At 43.7% G+C, this 22815-nt stretch overlaps 1 protein-coding gene across 1 annotated transcript in view; it reads left to right on the top strand.

The window, feature by feature from the left end:
* Positions 1-9214: 9214 nt before the first annotated feature.
* The window catches only part of SLC67A1 (solute carrier family 67 member 1), a 73534-nt gene continuing 59933 nt past the window's right edge, over positions 9215-22815 (top strand). The window contains exons 1-5 of the mRNA XM_028733504.2: positions 9215-9357; positions 14966-15184; positions 16443-16540; positions 17707-17852; positions 18287-18419. Coding sequence (XP_028589337.2) covers positions 15002-15184; positions 16443-16540; positions 17707-17852; positions 18287-18419 — 560 coding nt within the window. The 5' untranslated portion in view covers positions 9215-9357; positions 14966-15001. The remainder of the gene's footprint in view (positions 9358-14965; positions 15185-16442; positions 16541-17706; positions 17853-18286; positions 18420-22815) is intronic.

Genomic DNA, 22815 nt, shown 5'->3' with positions numbered 1-22815 from the left:
AAGTTCTGGCTCACTGCTCTGTGCTGCATTCAATATATCCTCTTACTGCACACAAATCAGTTGTATGGCTTGAAATGCTTTGCTCCAGAAGTGATCTATTGGTCACCCCTTCCACAATTATAAATTAGAAGCTATAACACCTATTGTTCTGAGGGCTGCAAATCTTAAATGTGTGCTTGCCCACAGTTTTCAGAACATTTTTATTGTACACAGGCTAAGTAAAAATAAAAGGCAGATAAGGAAGGTGGGCAGCACCCTGGAGAGCTCCAATTGGACTCCAGACAGGGCAGGCTTGAATGTTGCTCCAATAAATGGAAAACTCAGACTGAGGGCTCGTCCACACTTACCTTTGCTCTGCTTTTCTAGGCACAGGTCTGCGTTTTAAAGCTCAGTCGGTAGAACATGAGACCCTTAATCTCAGGGTTGTGGGTTTGAGCCCCACGTTGGGCGAAAGATTCCTGCATTGCAGAGGGTTGGACTAGATGACTCTTGTGGTCCCTTCCAACGCTACAAATCTGTGATTCTGTCAAGAGAATTGCAGAGGTAGCCCAGCGACTGGCCCCCAAGTACAGCCTCAATATGGCCTGAAGTGCACTCTTGGAGATATTTTTTCTACCCTCCTCAGGAGAGGTAGTTGCCCAGTAAAAGTGGGATCCAGTATAAATAGCACCTTTAGGTTATATATATATCCCTTTAAAATGTCTTTGCATTCTGTGAAAGCCACATTTAGGTGCTCAATATTGTGTCTGCTTCTTGAGGCTGTCTCTATTTGCACACAGGGTGAAATGCAAATATAATAATAATAATAATAATAATAATAATAATAATAATAATAATGGTTACATTCTTGGCCTCCACCCTCTTAGGCCCATTCCAAATTACTGTGTTTTCTGCATTTGACATTCTCTCCATGTAAAACCAGAAGTTCTTAAGTGAGAATTTAATTTTCAGATTGGAGTGGGGGTGAAATTCAGAGTTATTTGGGGGAAGCTACATTATCAAAAGGACGGATGTGGGTGGTGCTGTGGTCTAAACCACAGAGCCTAGGACTTGCCGATCAGAAGGTCCTCGGTTTGAATCCCCGCAACGGGGTGAGCTCCCCTTGCTCGGTCCCTGCTCCTGCCCATCTAGCAGTTTGAAAGCACATCAAGTGCAAGTAGATAAATAGCTACCACTCTGGCGGGAAGGTAAATGGCATTTCCATGCACTGCTCTGGTTCGCCAGAAGTGGCTTAGTCATGCTGGCCACATGACCCGGAAGCTGTCTGCGGACAAATGCCAGCTCCCTCGGCCTATAGAGGAAGATGAGGTCCACAACCCCAGAGTCGTCCGTGACTGGACCTAACGGTCAGGGGTACCTTTACCTTTAAATTATAAAAGGTTTTGGGGTGGAGACTGACTTGGAATAAAAAGAGAGGGGACAGAACCCCCTGCCCCAACCCCACCCCATCTTTCCATAACCATACTTTTGGCAGTAGCGGTGGAACTCCTCCGTGTTTCCATTCTCCCACAACTTACAACGCTCCCTTGGAACAACACCAAATCACTACATGCCATGTTACTTCAAAGGCACTGTGGATTGCAGAGAAAGCCCCTGCTGGCACCTGCCCCTCTCCCCTGTACAATGCTCCCATAATTATACTATATTAAGATGTGGCCTAATTTTGTGGGGGGGGGGGGAATACCAGCCACCAGAAAGGCCTGTGGAAAGGAGTTCCACCCCTGCAAGCAAAGTGTTTAGGAAGAGGAGGAGGAAAAAGGCTGCTACCCCTGCCTGTCTTATTATGGAACATGAGTTGAGGAGGAAAGGAGTACAGCTCTGGGATGTTTTTCAGAGCAGGCTTGAGGGTGTCATCTGCTGGAGAACTGAGGTAACTGATGGATTCTCCTTGCTGCAGCGAGTGAGGTGATAATGAGGCTTTCAAGAGTTACTCTTGTTTGTGGCAGATTAGCATGGAGGAAGTCACAGAAGGAGGAAAATAAACAAAGGCTCAATGCTTCTGTCCTATTTCGTGCTATCAGTTTAAATTATAATGCCTCCTTGCAAAATTCTTTGCATTTCTAATCAAAAGCTTAAAGGATGCCTTTGGGGAAGCTGAATATTTTTTGGTCTAATGTTGTCTTGAACCTATGCACTGTTAAGCTTACAGTGTACCTCGGGTTAAGAACTTAATTTGTTCTGGAGGTCTGTTCTTAACCTGAAACTGTTCTTAACCTGAAGCACCACTTTAGCTAATGGGGCCTCCTGCTGCCGCCATGCCGCTGCTGTGTGATTTCTGTTCTCATCCTGAAGCAAAGTTCTTAACCCGAGGTACTATTTCTGGGTTAGTAGAGTCTGCAACCTGAAGCGTATGTAACCTGAAGTGTCTGTAACCCAAGTTACCACTGTACTGCCAGTCCCAGGCGACGATGCATAGGAGTGCAGTCCACATGGTCGACTGATCTGGGATATGACCCCATGTTTCCCTAGCCAAATTCCAACATTATGCCCCCTTTTACCAGCTCACAATTCTATCACTGTCCGCTGATAATCTTAATAAATAGGGTTTTATGCTACGTACCAGCACTCTTTGTGTGTGTGTCAATAGATCAACACAGCTGCATGCATTTGTTGGACTCATGAGGGCTGTCACGATGGGCCCCTGCACTTCAAGATTAACAAAGCACTGCTGTACCTCATAAAATTTCCATTTTCCAAAATCGGCGAATATTTTCACCATCCCTCCAATCTCAGATATATCCCCCAAAGTGTCCCCTTGAAATGCGTGTGTGGGATTTAGGGGGCATTATCACTTCACTAATGCAAATACACATATATTGTACCAGTTTAAATGTGGAATAATTGGTTCTTTGGTGTGATGATGATGATGATGATGATGATTATTATTATTATTATTATTATTTTGCTATGGTTTAAGTAGACAGTGTATGTTTTGTTATATGACTAATTGCAACAGAAGACAATTTAGTGTAGCTTTATTAGATATATAAAAAGGGGGTTGGTGGTAGGTTGGGATGGGGAAGAAATTTAATTCACTTCTCATTTAAAGATTAACCCACTTCAGTCACACTGCCCGCAACATTACGCATATCCAAAAATAGTCCTCCTTCCAGATTCATGTAGTGGAGTTTTGAAAGGAAGCTCTTCAGCCAAGTAATGTTTACAAAAATGCAGACACCAGAGCAAATTGTGCATAAAAATGTACCTATAAGCAAAAATAATGTACAAAGATGCATTCTATTCAGGGAAATTGCTTTGCAAAAATGTGTATGTTAGGCAAAATTGCATAGAAAATTTGGCATATTTTAAGAAATTCATATTAAAATGCTGATGGAGTCTCATGAGGACTTTTTAAATAAAAAAATCACAAACTGGTGTGGAAAATTGGAGGACTGAGCTTAAGATTGGAAAAATGAGAGGTAGGCAAAGTTTCTCATGTCACAATACTTTAAAGTGTTGAAAAATTATATGTTGCTTTTGAAATCCCTTATTTCCATACAACAGAGAGAGAGAGAGAGATCTCCTTTTGGTCTCCTCTGGTCATTCTGTGACACACTTTTCTCCTTTTATTCTTGCTGAAGAAAAAAACCCCCACTCATGTTAAATTTCAAATGATTTGCATGTAGAATTTTCTGAGTTCCAGAATTAGCCATATCTAGAGCTAACATACACCAACACTGAATCTATGAATGAATAATTAGAAGCACCATCTTACGTTTACTCATAAGTAAGCACCACTGAGTTCAATGAAACTCCCAGGTATATATGTTCTAGTTCCTAAGTTTATTGTTCTAAATGCCATGACAAAACTGCAGCAACAGTATCAACAAAACAATACAGAATAAACATCCACAGCACAATCAAATGCCCTTAATGAAAGAGAGAGACATACCAGAGACACCAACAAACTTAAATCTCTCAGGTATGTGTGCATAAGGCATTGCAAATTGCCTTTGTGCCCACCCCCACCCCCCCACCCCGTCTGTGGAATGGTCTCCTAAGTGAGACACACCTGATGCCATCAGTGACATATTTTCCCTGCCGGGTTGAGATTTTCCTCTTCTGGTCATTTGATGGATTATAATCCGGTCATGGCAAGGTTTTATGTTCGTGTCACATCCTTGTGATCCCCTTCCAACCCTACAATTCTATGATTTTATGCTTCAACCTTTGTGCAGAGATTTCAAGAGAAATGTACTTAGCTAACAGTAGCCTCTGGATCTAAGTGACTATTTGTGGTTCTTTGGTGCCCTCTAATGTTCAAAAAGCCATGAAAATCAACATTCAGTACTAACTGCCAATGTGAAAAGCAAAAGACACAGAGAGACATAATTTTATCTGTATTCCGCCTTTCCACAGTTCAAGGCGGCTTACAGCATGAAAAAAACCAACCCATAACTAAAGCATAAAAGTAGCCATAAACAATAAATAAAACATTTTAAAGAAACACACAACGGAACGGAACAATTTCCACATAAATCACAGCAAGATCTAAAATAAAGGTACCAAACAAAAACCCAACGGCAACAACAGCAAAAAAGAAAACCCACAACAAAATTCCATAAACCCCAGGCTGAGAGTCTGTTCAGCAGCCTCACCTTTTGTAGCTGGAGTCAGTCAGGGCCCTGCCCTCCCAAGCCTGGTGAAAAAGGCCTGCAAGACAGGGAACTGGCCCTCCCCAGCACAGGGGGTCAACAGCCTCCAGATTCTCAGGAGGCTCCCCTACTTTTTAAAGTTGTGTAGAAATACAAGTTCTTCCTGGTGCTGCTGCTGCTTCAGCATTTAGAAGGGGGGAAATTGTCCCTCTAAGAAGCCCTCCCAATATACTTGTCAAAAAAAGACATTCATCCTGCAGAGAAATCCTTTCATGGGTTGGATAGGACTTGTCAGTATCAATGTGTTCCTTGATAATCCTTTTTTATTTTATTTTTGTATTTTGCATTCAAGAGGATATGTGACTTCATCATTTGGGGGGAATGGAGAATGAGATTCTAATGTGACAGGCTGGCATAAGTCAGGGCAGCATATAATAGACAATTTCCTCCTCAAAGCATGACCCCAAAGACTTCTTCCTGTCATGTTGTGTTCAAATTTCGGTGTGACACAATTCAAAATGTGAAAGGTACACACACATACAGCTCCTTTGAAATGAGCAGGCACCGTGCAAGAGCAAGGCTCTTAAGACAGCTCCCATTCATTTCAGTGGTGGGGGGAGGGTTGCACAGGCAAACTTCCTGATGGATCAGGTCCTTTAAGTACACAATCCCGACTACAATCCTAAATATATTTCATTGGAAATAAATTTTGTTGAAATGATTGGGACCCTCCCCCTCCAAATAACTCTGAATAGGACATAAATCACGCTATATCTACATCTGCAGATTAAATCCTTCTATAAAACCACTTAATCCTTCATTTAGAAATATAAATACTGAATTCAAACTGTGGCGGCTCATTTCTGGAATCGTTGCAATGCTGGGAATGCAAAAGCTGGCTATCATTTCATTAACATCCAAGACGTTAGGAAGATACTGGAACGAGGCAGGGTTCTCGAAAGCCTCTTGTGGTTTGTCAGAGGAACGCTGTCAATTTTCTCAGTGCACGCTACATTTTGCAAACAGCCAAAGAGTTTGGAGAGAGGGTTGCAGGAGGGCTTGAGCCTCTTCGGGGCTACAGGATGGGATGCACCCAGGACAGTGAAGTCCTCCTATCCTCCCAGGATGTCCATTGTCTCTACTTGGACAGGAAGGCTTGACTGCAATGGCTATGAGTTCTCCTTGGTAGCAACAGCATCTGCTGTGTCTGGTATCTGACCTCTGACTCTCATTCAATGCTATACTTGTAAGGACTGAGCGGATCCAGTCAGTGATCCAGACCAGGATTCTGGAATGCTCTGGCCTAAGCAAGCTTAGTCCACCCCAGGACTTTGGGGAGTTCTGGAAGCATGAACTCCAGTCTGTATGTAACCCAGCAAGGAAAGTGTTCTGTAATAATGCTCTTTGTTTAGCAAATGGAGTCTGCATCTAAGTTCTGTGTCCCAGGCCTCTGAACTTAACAGTACTAATGAGAGTGTTTCTGTGTATTGGCAGGATGCCTCTATAATTGCAACCTGCCACCACAAGTCTTTCTAGCCCTTGATTCCCTGGCCCTGTATTTAAATAATAATAATTAGGCATTTATAAATGAATACACTTGCTTGAGCGACTTTCTACCTCTTACCATGCTGCTCTCTTGATAAGACCTCAGATATCTCCTCCAGTCCAACACCAAATTGACAATTTCTACACAACTCAGGTCCAATCAGTTTGAATAACCTGATAAATCTAGGTGCTTAGACCCAGAGTGTCCCTTCCATGAATGGAAGGTCTCCTCTTGCAAAATAATAATAATAATAATAATAATAATAATAATAATAATAATAATAATAATAATTATTTTTTATTTGTATCCTGCCCTCCCTGTCCAAGGCCGGACTCAGAGCGGCTAACATCATAAAAACAACACAATATGCATAAAAACAGACATCAAATAATTAAAATACATCTTAAAATTAATTCAGATAAGTTAAAATCTGGGCAGGTAGCAACTGGAATTGAGAGTGGTTGATACTTGCCAGGGCCAACTGTTTCCACTGATCATACAAGGAGCTGTGAGCAGGTTGGGGGGCCTCCTTTGGGCTTGTTTTATACAAAGGAAAGTAAGTAAAACTGCATCCTGCCCAAAGGCCTGGCGGGACAGCTCCGTCTTGCAGGCCCTGCAGAAAGATGTCAAGTCCTGCAGGGCCCTGGTCTCTTGTGGGAGAGCGCTCCACCAGGCCGGGGCCATGGTCGAAAAGGCCCTGGCTCTAGTCGAGGCCAGTCTAATTTCCCTGGGGCCCGGGATCTTCAAGGTGTTGTTGTTAGCATGTCATAAGGTCTTCTGTAGGGTATACCAGGAGAGGCGGTCCTGTAGGTACGAGGGTCCTAGGCCGTATAGGGCTTTAAAGGTTAAAACCAGCACCTTAAACCTGATCCTGTGCTTCACTGGGAGCCAGTGCAGCTGGTATAGCACTGGGTGAATGTGATCCCGCGACGAGGACCCTGTAAGGAGTCTCACCATGGCATTCTTCAGCTGCTGGAGTTTCTGGGTTAGCTTCAAGGGCAGTTTCAACAGACTGAGATGGAATAGAATCTCCTGCTGGGGACAAAGGGGAGGCAATTTTCACTGATTTCTCCTTCCCTCTGCAGACCTCCTCCCATGCTGTCCCCCAACCACCCAGAGTAGCTTTTCATGGGGCTGCAGGGGGAAGGAGGAATTGCCGTCCCCACGAATAAACCAACCCCCACTCCACCCCTATCTTCAGCTTAACTGTTTTTATGACTTCCTATAGGCACTGACAGTGCAATCTAATAAACACTTATTTGGAAGTACAGTATGCTCCACTTAATTCAATTGGATTTACTTACTTCTAAGTAACGTTCATAGGACTAGACTATAACCGCAACTCTGACCTAGGTGTCCTTTTGCTGTAGGTGTAGGAAACCTGTGGTCTTCCAGATGATGTTGGAGTACAATTGCCATCATCCTTGACTATTGTCATTGCTTGCTGGGGCTGATGGACTTGTAGTCCATTCAGAAAGCCACAGGTTCCCAGTTTCTGTTTTACTGAGAATCATTGCACATTTCATGAGCTGAATGGATTTAAGGAACGTTTTATTTTAGCATGAATTTTTATTTTGAAATTAAGTGTAAAACATAGCCAGCAAGAAGAACACACCAACAATACAAGATCACTAATTAAGTGTAAAAGAAAGCTCACTGATTACAGTTGTTATCTCTTGTGGGATGATTAGCGTAAAACAGTCTATAGAGGAATGCTGAGAGTTTGGATGTATAAGTTATGCAGCCAAATCAAAGTCAGGAAAATGTGCATCTATTTATCTATTTATGTATCTGAATGTAATCAGATGCTTGAAAGGAAGTTTTATTTTATAGTATTCTAGTATGTTGTTTTGTTATTAAACTTTCTGCTCTCTCAGGTTGTATATAGCCTAAAACTTAGGATCTGGTATACAGTAGATATCTAAGTTGCTGAAATGTATCGTAGCCAATTGCCTAGAGTGGAGCTGAAAGGAACGGCATGTGCAGTTTGAATTTCACCAGAGAAAGGCAAAACAATTTTTAATTTGGGGAGCTGGCAGGCAGAAAAGAACAAATAGTGGGGTTTTCTTTTTCTTTGGGAACAGAACTACTTGTCTTCCTGCCAGCTTGCCTGCTACCTGTTTCAACTTGAACATTTGTGAACAGACATTGCAAAACATGTCCCCATTGCAAGATGCTGTTTTACATTGTTTCAATTGGCCTGCTATAAGTATCATACTTTTGTTGCCTGTTTCTTTTGTAATTCGCATTAATGTCGTTCACTCCTTTGGGGGCCTTTGTGCCAAAAGTGATGTAGAAATAAAACAGACCATAGCAAAAGAAAGGTGATCCTGTGAATCTGCCTTGGATCTGTTCACCACTTGGGAAGTGGATGAGACTGTGAGGAATGGGAGGAGAGGGAGGGAACTTCTCAATTTTAAATTTGCAATAATCATATTAATTTTTCACTCTGTATGGTCTTGGACACAACTCAGTCATCTAGGTGAAACAGCAGAGAGACTGAAGTACTGCCTTGGTAGTGTGCAAACATGGCTTGTATTTGGCACTTTTTAAATATGAAAAAGGCACCAAATGAGAAAAGAAACCTGGTCAAATTCATGCTGCAGTTGCAAAGGAAGAATTGCTGACTTCAAGCAACTGTGCCTTGAAATTCCAATATGGAAAAAGCACAGTTCCCCCTCAATGGATCTGCTAGTGTGAAGGAAGAGATCTTTGGATCCCATGAAGCAATGGAGTAACAGTTCTGTGTGTTTACTGCACAACAGAATGACTTTCTGGGCAGGCACAGAGTCACCAATGTCCCACCTGTCTTTCACTGTTAACCTTGGAACAGCAGAGCAGCAAGCTACCCTCAGAGAACATGCACACCAATGGTGAGAGGAGGATGCCAATGTTCTGTGATCAGAGGACAGTCTCTAATTTGCAGAAAGTCTAATTGCCCTTGTGGCAGACATTGTATCACCCTGGCATACTGTAGAATATACTGTAGGCTCTTTCGATAGCAAAGGAGTAGCTGTTGCATCATTGCTGGAGCCTTTCATAGCTTTACTGCTCTGCTCCCTGTTGATAATTTTTACACAGTCCCTATTAGGTATAAACCAGGAAGTCAGGCTTTCTTTCTTCACTTGTGTAACTTGGTAGTAAATGAAAGCTGAGAAGGGCTGTTTATGCTCAGTTGAACTGAATGTTGCAGTTGAGTCGACCTTTTGTTAGTCTGTAAGTATTTTTATTTTATTCAATAACAAATATGGTCATTAACTATTGTTCAATAACAAATATGGTCATCAAGTATTGTTTTCATTCACTCATTTTGTAATTCATTTTGCACAAATTGTATTGCTAGAAATGTTACTAGGTGCCATTGGGGCTAGAGCAACCTGAGTTCACCAACTACCAAGTCTGTTTTTGCCTAGCAGGCTACATCTTTTGAAGGAAGAAAGGAAACAATAACCAGAATGTGGATCAGATATGCACTGAAAATCACTCTGCATTTATTTTCCAAACCATCATAGAAACATAGGAAGAATGGGGGCTTGTGGTGGCGGCAAACTCATATTCAAAAGTTGTTATATAGTTTTAAATAGTACTTGGCTGCTGTTGAGGCCAAGTTATGGTCTGGGCAAATTCACCCACAATGCTTCACTCTGAGGAAGGATCCCATTTTGTTGGCAGTGGGTGGGCAAGGCAAGGGGTATGTGAAACTAAGTCAGAGTTAGGACAGCAGTCAGGGAGAGAAACAGGTTAACAACTGAATAACCCAGAAGTGAATCAGTGAAAGTATAGCGAGAGCAGGAGGGCCAGAGAGAGTTCGGAGTCGAAAGAAAGCTTGCTTAAATAAAGTTATTTGTTTTATGATACTCCCGCTCGACTCTTATGGTTCATCCACACTTCACCCTATGCTTTCCAGGCATGGGTCTGAGAGGTTCTCTGTTTGTTGCTGTCATTAAGGACTCTAGAATCAACTTGTTGTTTTGGGGTGATCAGAGGCAGGATTGTTTGTGGGACAAGAGATCAGCATTTGTATGAGCAACTGTTGCGAGAAGCAGATTTAACACTGCATCACTGCCTGGAGATAGGCAGGGCAGCAGAACTTTCTGAAGCAAGAATTAAACCATTAGCAGGCACAGAAGAGACACAGTGGCAGGACACTGGGGTATGCAACCTAGTGAAGGGGCACCCAGGATACAATGCCTGTGTTGTGGGAAACAACATGTAAAGAGTAATAAATAAAAATACCTAGCATATGTGGACTGCAGTGGGGGGGGGCCGGGGAGGGACTTGGTCCTGGGAGCAATTTTTTTAGGGGGTATCACCAGGTGCCTTCACAACAAGCTCCGTCATCGGAGTCTGGCTCTGGCACATGAAGGAGCTGTGTCTGGGCTGTGGCGCTCATGCCTGGCTGCAGCTCTGTTCCTTGGTCAGGTCTGACCTGTAGGTGGAGAGCAAGAGAGTCAGCGGCAATGCCGCTGCCCACCCTCCTCAGCTGAGGTGCGCTTTGTGCCCAGCTGTGGCAGCTCCACCCCCAGGTCCAGTCTGTCCTAGGGGCAGAGAGAGGACAGCTGTGCTCCCGTGTCAAGTTTGACCCAAGGGCAGAGAATAGGAGGAGAGTTGGTGGCAGCTTCTCTACCTCTCTCCTCACCTGGACTGTGCTGCGTGGAGGGCGGCCTCTGCATCCCGTCCTCCTCAGGTGGCGTGGGCATATGCTGTGCCACTGGTGCAAAGCACATGGCAAGCCAAACCATTTTCAAAGCCTGTGCAGGAGGGTGAAGAAACCTCTGAGGCAGAGAAAACAGTGCAGGAAGACAGTTATGAGTCTGAATGCTGTCAGGATATCCTAAGATTGACTTTGGGATCACCATATCCAGATGTTTACATAGTAGGAAATACTGGGGGAGGGGACTAATACCTACCGTACTACACTTTTCTTATATGCTGTTGAACAAAAAAATGGTTTGCTCTCTGCTGGATTGTGAAGCAAGCTGCAATGCGCTGCCAGTGACAATGGTTAATGAAAAGACAGACATTGAACCATGTCACCAGAGTATCCTGAAATCTGTGGGCAAGTGCAGAGTTAAGATTTGCAACAATAAATTTTATTGCTTAGAATTTGTTATTGTGAATTGAGAGACCATCGATGGGGAGCAAAGCAGTGCAAGCCATGCAACTCATTCAGGTACAACATCTGAATAGAGTATATGTGCCACGGACCAGTGAAGAGAGCCAACCAGCTGCCTGAACAATGGTGAATATATTGCAGATGTTTGGTGGTGTTTTTCAGGGAGCGGGACATCTAGCAGGGAAGTTGAATGTGGATCCATTGAGAACTCCCCAAAGAAGGGTACCAATAGCACTGGCAGAACTGCTGAAGCAGGAACTGACCAGCCTACAAGCTAAAGGCATGGTTGCCGCAGTAAATTAGTACAGCATGGATCAGCATGGATCTTATTTATTTTCTGCAAACCCTCAGGAAGGCTGCATATTTATATTGATCCTAAACCTTTGAACAGACCATTAAAATGCAGCCATTACTCACATCCATTGATGGTGTAGGAAGTGACCTACCCTGAGCCAAGGTTTCTTCTGTGTTTGAAGTAAAAAAATGGATTCTGGCATGCAGAACTCAGCTCAGAGTCAAGCTGTCTTGCCACTTTTGCAACTCCTTTTGGCAGGTATATTTGGCTGTGGATGCTGTGGGCCCTGCCTCTGAAGTATTTCAGCATCGACCGAATCAAAAAGTAGAGAATGTTCCAGGCCTCAAAATCATTGCTTATGACATACTAATTGTGGGAGAAGATGATACTGGAAAGGAAGCTGCAAGAGATTGTGACAAAAAATGAAGCATGTTTTTGGAGAGGGGCAGAGAAAGAAATACAAAACCCAAATAAAGTCAGGTTACAACTAAAGGAAGTGCCATACATTGGCCACCTGTTGACAGCAGAGGGTCTGAAAGTGGACCCAGCAAAAGTAAGAGCAATCCAGGTGTTACCAAGACCTAAGGATGCAAAGATTTTTTGGGAATGGCAAACTGCTTGGCTAGCAGATTAGTGTGAGCCACTCCGATAGCTAACACACAAAGAGGTAGAATGGGAATGGTCAGAAAGTAATTTGAGAAGATAAAGGACGCCATAGCCAGGAGTCCTCTATGAAGGTATTACAATCCAGGGGAGTAGTTAGTGTTACACAATGCGATGCATCTGAAACAGGGCCAAGAGCTGTGCTGCTACAGAAACAGCAGCCAGTTGCATTTGCCAGTAGAGCACTATCAGAAACTGAAAGAGGATATGCACAGATTGGGGGGAAAAGAACTGTTGGCTGTAGTGTTTGGCACAGTTGGACCATAAGCCACTGGAAACCATCATGCAGAGGCCATCATTGAGTGCTCCAAACAGACTTCAGCACATGTTGTGAACCACCCTGAGATCTACGGATGAAGGGTGGAATAGAAAGATTATCTCATCATGGTAAACTACTGCTACAACTTTGGGGGGAGAGATCCACTGCCAGATATTATATCTGAGACAATTATAAAGAAACTAAAGTGCCATTTTGCCCACTATGGAATAGCAGATATTATATGCTCTGACAATGGACCACAGTTTCAGAACATTCCAAAAGCAGTGGGAATTTGATCATCAGACATCCTCAGAGCAACAGAACAGCTGAATCAGCTGTCAAAATGGCTCAGAGAATTTTGATCAAAGCCAGAAAAGCAAGGACTGGTGCATATCTAGATATCCTGGACCAGCAGAACACATCTTCATAAGGTTTGGATGGAAGTCCAGCACAGGGAATGATGGGTTGAAGGACAAATGCCTTGTTACCAGTGGGTGTGGCTTACTACAGCCAGAGAGCTCCAATAGATGAGCTGAGCTGATTGCAGAACAGAAATTAAGACAGGCATACTACTGTGACAAGTTAACTAAAGACCTATTCAAACTATATGTGAGCGAGCAAATTTGGATACAGCCAGTGGAGTGACACAATAAGGAGTGGAAGAAAACTGAGGTCGAAAGTCAACTGGACACACACTTGTTTGAGATGGTAACTCAAGAGGACCAAGTTTTGAGAAGGAATCAAAGGCAACTGTGGCGCAGCAACCAACCTGTACACTCAGACTAGCAGGACAGACAGAAGAGAGGCGACTTCAGGAGCCAAAAGATGCCAGTACAGTTGTTGGCCCACTGCCTGTAGAGAATTCCCACCTCCTCTTGCACAAGTAAATGAGAGACAACCCAGCTCACACTCATCTCAATCCTGCTTGGACACCACCTTTTTTGGTTGCCACCTAGAAAGAATTATAACTCCTGAAGCAAAACAGATAACCCCATTGCCTAAAAGACTATGTCTAAATTCAAGGGGGCATATGGACTTTTGAAACTATATAGTTAACTGTAATAATCATTCACTTAAAGTTATGAAAAGAAAGATGTATCAGTTATATGTGGAACTACGTAAGAGGGAGAGGAAAGCAGTCAGGGAGAGAAACTTAGAGAGACACAGAGGGAAGGTGCAGGTAAAAGGAACAGCTGCCCAGAAGTGACTCAGCAGAAAAAGGAAAAAGAAATCAGGAGGGTCAGAGAGAGTTAGGGTTTATCCACAATACGTTTTGCTCTGCTCTTTCCAGGCACAGGTCTATGCTTAAAGCTCCATGTCCAAGCTTTGTTGTTGTTTTCTGGCCCACAACTTTCCCCGCAGAAACCATTTTTAAATGGACATTATTATTATTATGGACGGAACAACTAATGATGAAGCAACTTGAATAGGAATGAAGTCAGGCCCTGTGACCAACATATACACTCCATCTCTGTACTAAAATACCTTCCAGCCAATTGACTTTGAAGCTTCCTGAGCCATTTTAAGTTTCTTATCCATTCTGAGCTACAAAGCATTTTAGCATCAAGTCCAGAGCTAGCAATCCAGTGCAGTGGGTAGGCAGGTCCAAGCATCCTTTATCTCCAGCAGAGCCACAACAGTGGCAGATAGAAAGGAGGAAACAAGGAGAAGGAGAGGGGAAAGGAAAACAAAACAAAACAATAGAAAATAAAAGATAAATAGAGGGGTGCCTAGCAGCTCTCTCTTCTGGACACCTCTTTTTATCTCCACACCATGGATGTTGCTCCGCCTCTTAGCAAAGCAGTCTGCTTATCGACGGGTACCAAGGTCACTCACTTCAGCAGAAAGTCAATTTGACCCACAAGCAGGTTTATGTTTTGTTTTTTGTGTTTCTCAGGGCTTGCTCAGAGTCTGAACGCTACACTGCTGCCATCTGTTTTAGTCCATCGTGGTTGCTCTGGGACTTGCAGAACCCAGTGATTCCTTGGGCTTGGCAGAGCCAGATTAACAAACCCCACAGAATGCAGAGGGACTTACTTCCTTGCACAGAATTACATTGTCATTTCAATTGTAGTTTTTTCTTCTTCTTTTTTTTACTAAAGCAGACCCTGTCAAAGAGGCCAGCTTGACAGTTACCTATCCTGAACATCATAACAGGCTAGTGAAAGAATGTGACAGTCGTTCCAGACGACTGGCCTATTTGCACACAAAACTGGTTGTTACCCCACACTTCCTAGTGCAATTGTCCCATCACTTTCCTAACTACAAAAAGTCCGATAAGTGTCAGAAAATTGCACTGGAAAGTGCTAGATCACAGCCACTAGCTGGCAATGTTGCGTCACCTCTGTGCTGCAAACCTATCAGCAGGAATGCTCCCCGACTTGACTGTCACCCTCCACCTCCACTGAAAACCACGACCTTTGTACCTTCTCTGTTAATGAGCTTGTGTTCCTTCCCAGCTGAAAGGTCATTCTCTTTTGTATTCCTCCAGACCAAGGTGTGTTCCTGACGGTTTACCCAGTGCAGCATGAACCTAGGAATCCCTTCAGAGAGAGAGCAACAACAGAGACGGAAATTGAGAGATGAGCCCTTGGAGAAGGATGACAACAGCAGAATAAACATGACCTCAAAGCAAAGGCTGATTCAGCTCACTTATCTGATTACAGTTGTGGAAGTGGCCTGCATGTTCATGCAGTTTGGGATTGTTCCAGTGAGTATATGGAGTATAGATTTTTACTAGCTCCACCCAGGACTTTCTTTTCTAAAGGAAAAATGCTCTAGCAACTTCCTGATCTAACACCAGCTCCCTGATGCAGTATATGCAAGTGTAAGTGAATGTGATTAAAATCCCCACATCTGTGTGTGTCCTTGTCTCTCAGCCTAGCCTACCTCACAAGGTTGTTGTGAGGGTAAAAGGGATTGGGGAGAGAACCATGTGCGCCACCTTAAACACATTGGAGAAAAGGCAGGATATACATATATCAAATGCTTAACTTCAGAATCTACCATAGAAGAGGATTTGTGCAGGAAGAGTGTTTAGTTTGATGATGCTTCCTTGATCTAATTCAGTTGATCTACTGACATAAACTTTGCATTCCAAGACGTGAGAGGGATATTCTAAAATACATTAGGGTAGACCTGTCGAAATCAATGTAGCTACTTAATTCATTTCAGCAGATTTATTCTTTACTGTAGCTTAATTGGATAGCACTCATTTATTTATTTTTAATGTTGCCTGAATGGTGCAACTTCCACACTGTGTTATATAACCAGCAGTACCCTCAAAATGTGTGTGAGAATGCCAAGTAGCTAATGGGAACTGGTGATCAAGGAAAGCACTGATGCTTTTCACGAATTACTTGTAATGAACACCCTTAACAGATTCTGCTTGTGGTATCTGCATATCATACAACCTTGGTCTTCAACTGGATCAGGAGCCAATCTAAATGAAGTTGCACCAGAAGTACCACCAGAGAAGAGAAAGGAGGCCATCTATAGTATGGGCATATATTCATTGTGGGTCATGTATTGCTGCAGGCAAGTTGTGATTAAAACTGCCCACCCCCAAAGAGTCTCACAAATACTGCTCCCAGGTGTCCTGAGCTGCTTTAGTGCTCTTTGGAGGACAAACTCGTAGGACAACATAATTGCTTGACTCAGCAAAGCTGATGGCTTTGAGACAGCAGCTTGTGAGACTGAAGACATGATGTGGTTCTGTGGCACAGAGGGCAATTCTGTTAGATGACAGCATGCTTTGAGCCAGTGAAGGAGGCCAAAGGAGGTCCTCTGCTTTGGGGCTTAAGAGGACATTATTTTGGCTTGAAGGGTGACCTTACAAGTCCTGCTCATGCGAATTTAAGAGATTGCACCATAGCCTCACCAACATTTTATGATTTGGTATTAGTTTCCATGTCATTCAGAAATACAGTATAACATACACCTTTCTCTTTGATTTCACCCCCTTTCAGTATCTGGCAACCAGCCTGGGTATGGATGCTGTTGAATTTGGCTACTTGCAAACAGTCTTTGGTGTTCTTCAGCTTCTGGGAGGTCCCATTTTTGGGAGGTAAATATAACAACCATTCTTGGGAACCCTGTGGAATGTCAGGATTGTTTGGAGTTAATAACACCATTTTATTTTTAGCTCAGGGAAATAATTTAAATAGCCATCTGGATTTCCCATACTGGCAGCAGGGGAATGAAAGGCTCTTTTACTACTGCATTGTATACTAACCAACTCTATATTTCCCCACCCCCTTTTAATGTTCTGATTGCCACTGGATATTAGCCAATGCAGGAACTGTTAATAAGCTGTATGCACACAAGTAGCTGCTAATGATAGAAAAGGGAGGGAGGAAGCTGCACAACAAGGCCAGCATTCATTTCCATTTCTTTTGTATTTTTAATTGGATGTTGAATGTGGGTAGGTAAGAAGTCATAGATTTGAATGCTGACAAGATGATTGCAAACCTTGTCTTTCAAAATACATCAATCCATGGACATGGATGATATCTGTAATGTCGGATTAGCAGGATTATCATTTGGAGGGTGGATAGCTCAGCTGGTTAGAGTGTGGTGCTGATAACACCAAGGTTGCAGGTTCGATCTCCGTGTGGGACAGCTGCATATTCCTGCATTGCGGGGGGGGGGGTGGATGCCTATGGAACTGATAGCTTACCTTGAGTGGATGCTAATTGGCAGAGCTTTTCCTGGGAAGTGAGCGAATAGGGGTGACCTCCACAGTGCTTTGGGGTCCCTTGTGCTGGCCCCAGCCAGCAGCCCCACTTCCTGGCAGGACCTGTTGACTTCTGCCTATCGAATGAGGCTCCACTAGCAGTGCTGCCACTAAAGCATCAGCAAAAGGGGGAAATGGAACCTGGGTTGGGGAAAGGTTTCTCCTGCCTCTACAGCAGAACACCCCCCCCCCAAAAAAAAAGGAAACCAGGAGGGATGAGGAGGAGGGGGCACTGCTGCCACCATTGCCGTGAAGAGGAGGCAAGGCAGCAGAGGTGGGAGGGAGGGATAGTTGAAGGCAGTGGAGGATCCACACAGTGTGACTTGGCCCAGCCCCACCCAGGCACTCCTCATCAGCCCTATTGAACAGCCAACCTTCCCTAGGATCTGTGTTTACCTTAAAAGGCTGGAAGAACTTCTACAGTTTAGTGGAGGTTTGATTTTATTGCTGCACACCCTGTTCTGTTTCTGAAGATGCTGCATCTCTTTCTGTGCCAGGTTTGCTGACCAGTTTGGAGCCAAGACTGCCTTGGCCATCTCATACGTGGCTGCATCTCTGTTCTTCTTGCTCCTGTCTGTGTCCACCAATGTCCCTCTGCTCTTTCTGTCCAGGGTCCCCTCCATCTTCATGCATGGACTACCAGGTGATGTTATTAGATGATGCAAACGTTAGCATGGGTCGACTCCAGGGCTTTGGCTCCCAGAGTCAAACTAAGAAACTGCTGCTCGTGCACATGTGGACGATGTGAGTTAAGGTCCGGTCGATACTGGGAGCAATCTGGAGGGGATGAGAGGAAGTTTTTCGCCTCTCGGGCAGGTTGGCATACGTCTGTGGTAAGAAACCATTTTACGAAATGGCCACGGACCAATCTTCTTGCAGCATTTCCCTCATGAACTAAAGCACCCACATTGATACAACTTGTCAAGCTATAGATTTGGGGGTGTAACGAATCCATGGTTCATCATGATATTCACCCAAGAACTCTGCCCCTGAAATGCTCATTATCATATTTTTAAAAGAGCAAAGACTTTAGATGGTACACGATTAACCTGGGTTTCCCCTCCATTTTTTAAATAGGTGCTCAAATGGTGATAACAGATTTGACCACCGCTGACGAACGTGTTGATGCTTTAGGAAAGCTTGGACTGTGTTTTGGGGTAGGAATGATCGTTGGAGCTTCCTTGGGTGGCACCTTAACCTCAAAATTTGGGTGAGTGGTCATGTCTTGTTTCAGTTAACCGTAATGTCCTACTTTTAAAGGAATGTATTATTCTCCTTTGCAATGGCCAAAAATTGAGGTTCTGAGGTAATCTCAAGTAGCAGTATGCACAAAGCTGAGAAGGGTCGAAGTCTACAACCCAGAACACAGTTGTGCTGCTTTTAACCCATTGCTCCCTATGCTCATTCATTGGGAATGAGTCCCACTGAAGTCAGTGGAACTTACTTCTGAGTAAGCGTGCAATGGCAGGGCTATTATTATCATAGATTTCTGTATATCTCATGACGGTTTTCTACACTACAGATTTAAGGTGTATGTGGTTGGTGCCCATTATAATCCAATACAGTGGTACCTCAGTTTAAGAACAGCCCTGTTTATGGACTATTCGGTTTACAAACTCCGCAAAACCAGAAGTAGTGTCCTGGTTTGTGAACTTTACCTCAGTCTAAGAATGGAAGCCGAACAGTGGAAGGGCACCGGCAGCGGGAGGCCTCATTAGGGAAAGTGCGCCTCGGTTTAAGAACAGATTTGGTTTAAGAACGGACTTCAGGAACGGATTAAGTTCATAAACCAATGTACCACTGTAGTATGTAAGACAGCTGAGCAAACTTATTTCACTCCAACACACGTTACAACTATGCGCTCTCATCGCAAATATTAATTGAAAAGCAGAATTGAACGTATAATTTTATATTGTTGGACTATGTGTATAATTTATGGCGAAATAATTTTGGTTTGAAATAAGTGTAGACAAAGAGATATTGCTGTATATGGAGAGTCTGGAAATAGAAATTTTGGAATAATTTAAATCAAAGTCCAGAGCAGGCAAAATGGGGCTCATCTGGCTTTAAATCTCTGGTGGCAAAGTGTGAACATATTTGTCCATTAGATGGCACTGTTTCACAGCTATTATTTCCCCCCTTGTTGGTTTTGTGTTCTTTGGCTGTGCATCAATGATGCTTCAGCTATCATCCATCTTATATTTTTTAGGGGGCTGGAAATGGAAAATACCCCACTCTCCTGTTTCTTGAGCATTTAGGTTTGTTTGTGTCTTAAAAAAAAAAAGATGTGTGAAGACTGTGTGTTCCTTCTTGCCTGTGACAGGATGTGCACCTTTCCTTTTAAAAAGGACAAGAGGTTCAAACTGCTACCCTTCCATGTGCGGGTGGCACTGTGGTCTAAACCACTGAGCTTCTTGGGTTTGCTGATCTGAAGGTTGGTGGTTCGAATCCCCACGATGGGGTGAGCTCCTGTTGCTCTGTCCCAGCTCCTGCCAACCTAGCAGTTCGAAGCACACCAGTGCAAGTAGATAAATAGGTACTGCTGTGGCAGGAAGGTAGAAGGCATTTCTTTGCTCTCTGGCTTCTGTCATGGTGTTCCATTGTGCCAGAAGCAGTTTAGTCATGCTGGCCACATGACCCGGAAAGCTGTCTATGGACACATGCCGGCTCCCTTGGCCTGAAAAGCGAGATGAGCGCCACAACCTCATATTCGCCTTTGACTGGACTAAACCGTGCAGGGGTCCTTTACCTTACAGCAAGTTACATGGTAGTGGGAAAGAAATAGTGCCCTTTTATAATTATTGGGCTGTCTTTGGTCTTGCTTTTATTATGTATTTTCTTTTATATATATATTGTGGTTTTATATTGTGAACCGCCCTGAGATATACGGGGCTTAGGGCAGTATAACAATTTAATAAATAATAATAGTAATTAATAATAAGAAACAGCACACAGGTTTTCAGTCATTCTGCTTCAAAACAGATCACCCTCCACTACCCTTCTTGCAGCTGCAATTCCCTCTATGGGGCTTTAGAACATAGGGAGCTGCCTCTTTGTGAGTCGGGCTGCTGCTTCATCTGGCTCAGCACTGTCTAAACTGACTGGCAGCAGCTCCCCAGGGTGTCAGGCAGGAACTTCTTCCAGCCCTACCTGGAGACATTAGGGATTGAACCTGGGACTTTGTGCATACAAAGCAGGTGTTCTGCCCACTGCGCTGCAACTCTTCTCCCAACCAAATCTGCTAAAAGTCCCCCCTTTCACACAACTTTTAAAGGAGCAAGAAAGAGCCCCAGCTCCCTTTTCATCTGGCCACCCTGAAGAGAGTACTTTTACCACTCTCACTGTCAAGAAGCAGCCACAGCTGAGGACCAACCAAAATGCCATTTAGGATGCTTTGCTTTAATGTCCACTAGATGGTGCAAATGTCTTGGGAAGAAGGAGAGGAATAGTACCATCAAGGCTTGTTGTGGGGATTTGTCGGTGGTGGTGGAGAGGAACCCAAAAAGTTCTGGAAGTTTGTGACACACGCGCACAGAATCTGTGGTATTTTACACAGTAATGAGAACAAAAAAGGACACATGTGCAAATGCTGTTACTTTGGCTGTGTTTCATGGAAGAACCATGGTTTCATGCAGTGCTTTTTTCTGGGGGGGATACAGGGGTACACATACCCCTAAACATTTTGTGAATCTTTGTACTTTTGTCCATTTAGTGTATTTGTTTTTCCTGATTTGAACCATAAAATGGTGGTTTTCTTGAGTCAAAATGAGAGTACCGCTGAACATTCTTTTTTAGAAAAAGGAACTGGTTTTATGTAGGGTTGAAAAGAAGAGAGAAAGATGGGCAGAATCAGAGTGGGAGATGCTTCTCACCCCCAAAAAATATATCAAGTGTCCTTTCTGCAGCGAATAGATGACATACAACCACAAGTAAGACAAAGCAAAGCAAAGCAACACAATAAGAAAAAATGCAGAAACACAATTGGGGCACATTCAGACCATACTTTTAACTAAGGTTGCCATATTTCAAAAAGTAAAAACCAGGACACCCCGAAAGCTTCTTTTTAGACAAACCCCACAATTTTTTGATTGCCTAATACCCAGGACAAAGCACCACCCTTCAAAAATCCCCCCCCCCCGAGATAAATGACACCTTTGAAATCCCAGTAATGTCTGGGAAAATCTGGACGTATGGCAGTCCTAATTTAACAGCCATGGCTTCTCCCAAAGAATCTTGGGAGCTGTAGTTGTTTAAGGGCGCTGAGAGATGTTAGCTAAACCACTCTTTCCAGGTCTCCTATTGTTCCCTCTTCACAGGGAACTCTGGGAATTGCAGCTCTGCAAGGGGAACTCCTAACACCTCTCAGCACCCTGAGCAAACTAGAGTTCCCAGGACTCTTTGGGGTAAGTTAAAGTGGGATCACAGTGCTTTGAATATATGGTGTGAATGTGGCCTCAGCCACTGACTACATAAAAGCAAATTGCCTTGAAAAGGACTTTATGAATGGCATTTGCTGCCTTTAAAAATGGGAGCTTGCGAATAAATCTCATTGTATTGAATGGGGCTTCCTCCCAGGAAGAATGCATAGGATTGCAGCCTTGCTTCGCCAAAGGTAGCTAGCCACATTTGAAGTCCTGCATTTCTTATCTTAAGGGCAGGTCTGCAATGTCTTCTGAACAAGCTCTCTGAGTGCTCCAATGTGCATGTGGAGTTATTTAATGTGCAGACTGTCCCATTTTGTTGGGGGGGGGAGCAGATCCATCCACACACGCAAATGGGGATGGCCTTGCTGTTGGCAGGGCTCTAGCGGAGGAGACTGGAGTTCCTGCGAACGAAACCACGGGATTGGCCAAACTTCGTGCCCTCCTCTTAACACATTCCAAAGTTTTGTTTTAAAAATGGCCCATTTGTGTTAATTGTTGCATAATTTCCTATAAAGTCCCACCAGCTTTCTGTTATGCATTCATGCTTTACTGTCCTGGAATGGTTTTTCTGTTTGTTTGCTGTGATGCCATAGGGAAAGAATGTCCCTCGGGTTTTCTGCCCACTTTGCGTTTTCTTGTCACTATTATTCAAGTGTGTGTGGCATTGACATACTAGTGCTTTAAATGCAGAAGAGGATAATTTTTTTGTTTGGCTCTTGGACCTATGTCCTTGGTCCTTCAGAGGTAGTGAATTTTAGGACAGTCTGCACTGGCAAAACCTGTCCTCTATTTTCTTGAAGCATATTTCCGCCTGCGAAATAAGCTTCCATTTCTCTGCCTCTTTCTGAGGACTCTCTCGAATCCCTTTAGAATATTGGTGGGTGGAGAGTTGAGCTCACTTCGTTGTGGCAAGGTGCCTGCGGGTGGCGTGTGGGTGTTTCTCTTCCCATTTAACGTTTCTCGTGCCACTTCACTTACCAGTACTATGGCACCTGCAAAACATCTCAGTAAATATCCCCTCAGAAATCCACGCTGCACCCCAGGGTGGGTGGCATGCGCACACCATTTTGTATTCCTGTTGCTTTTTCTGCTCTCTTAGATGTGGCAGCCATTTTGTGTTGCGCCACTCCCATATTCATTTTGCACCCTGCCACTCACCCCATGGCAGCCATTTTGTGGCTG

The sequence above is a fragment of the Podarcis muralis genome, chromosome 1 (genome assembly GCF_964188315.1).
Source record: "Podarcis muralis chromosome 1, rPodMur119.hap1.1, whole genome shotgun sequence".
In the NCBI taxonomy this organism is placed as follows: Eukaryota; Metazoa; Chordata; class Lepidosauria; order Squamata; family Lacertidae; genus Podarcis; species Podarcis muralis.
Note: the sequence above shows the minus strand (reverse complement) of the source record. Positions and strands in the feature narration are given on the sequence as shown.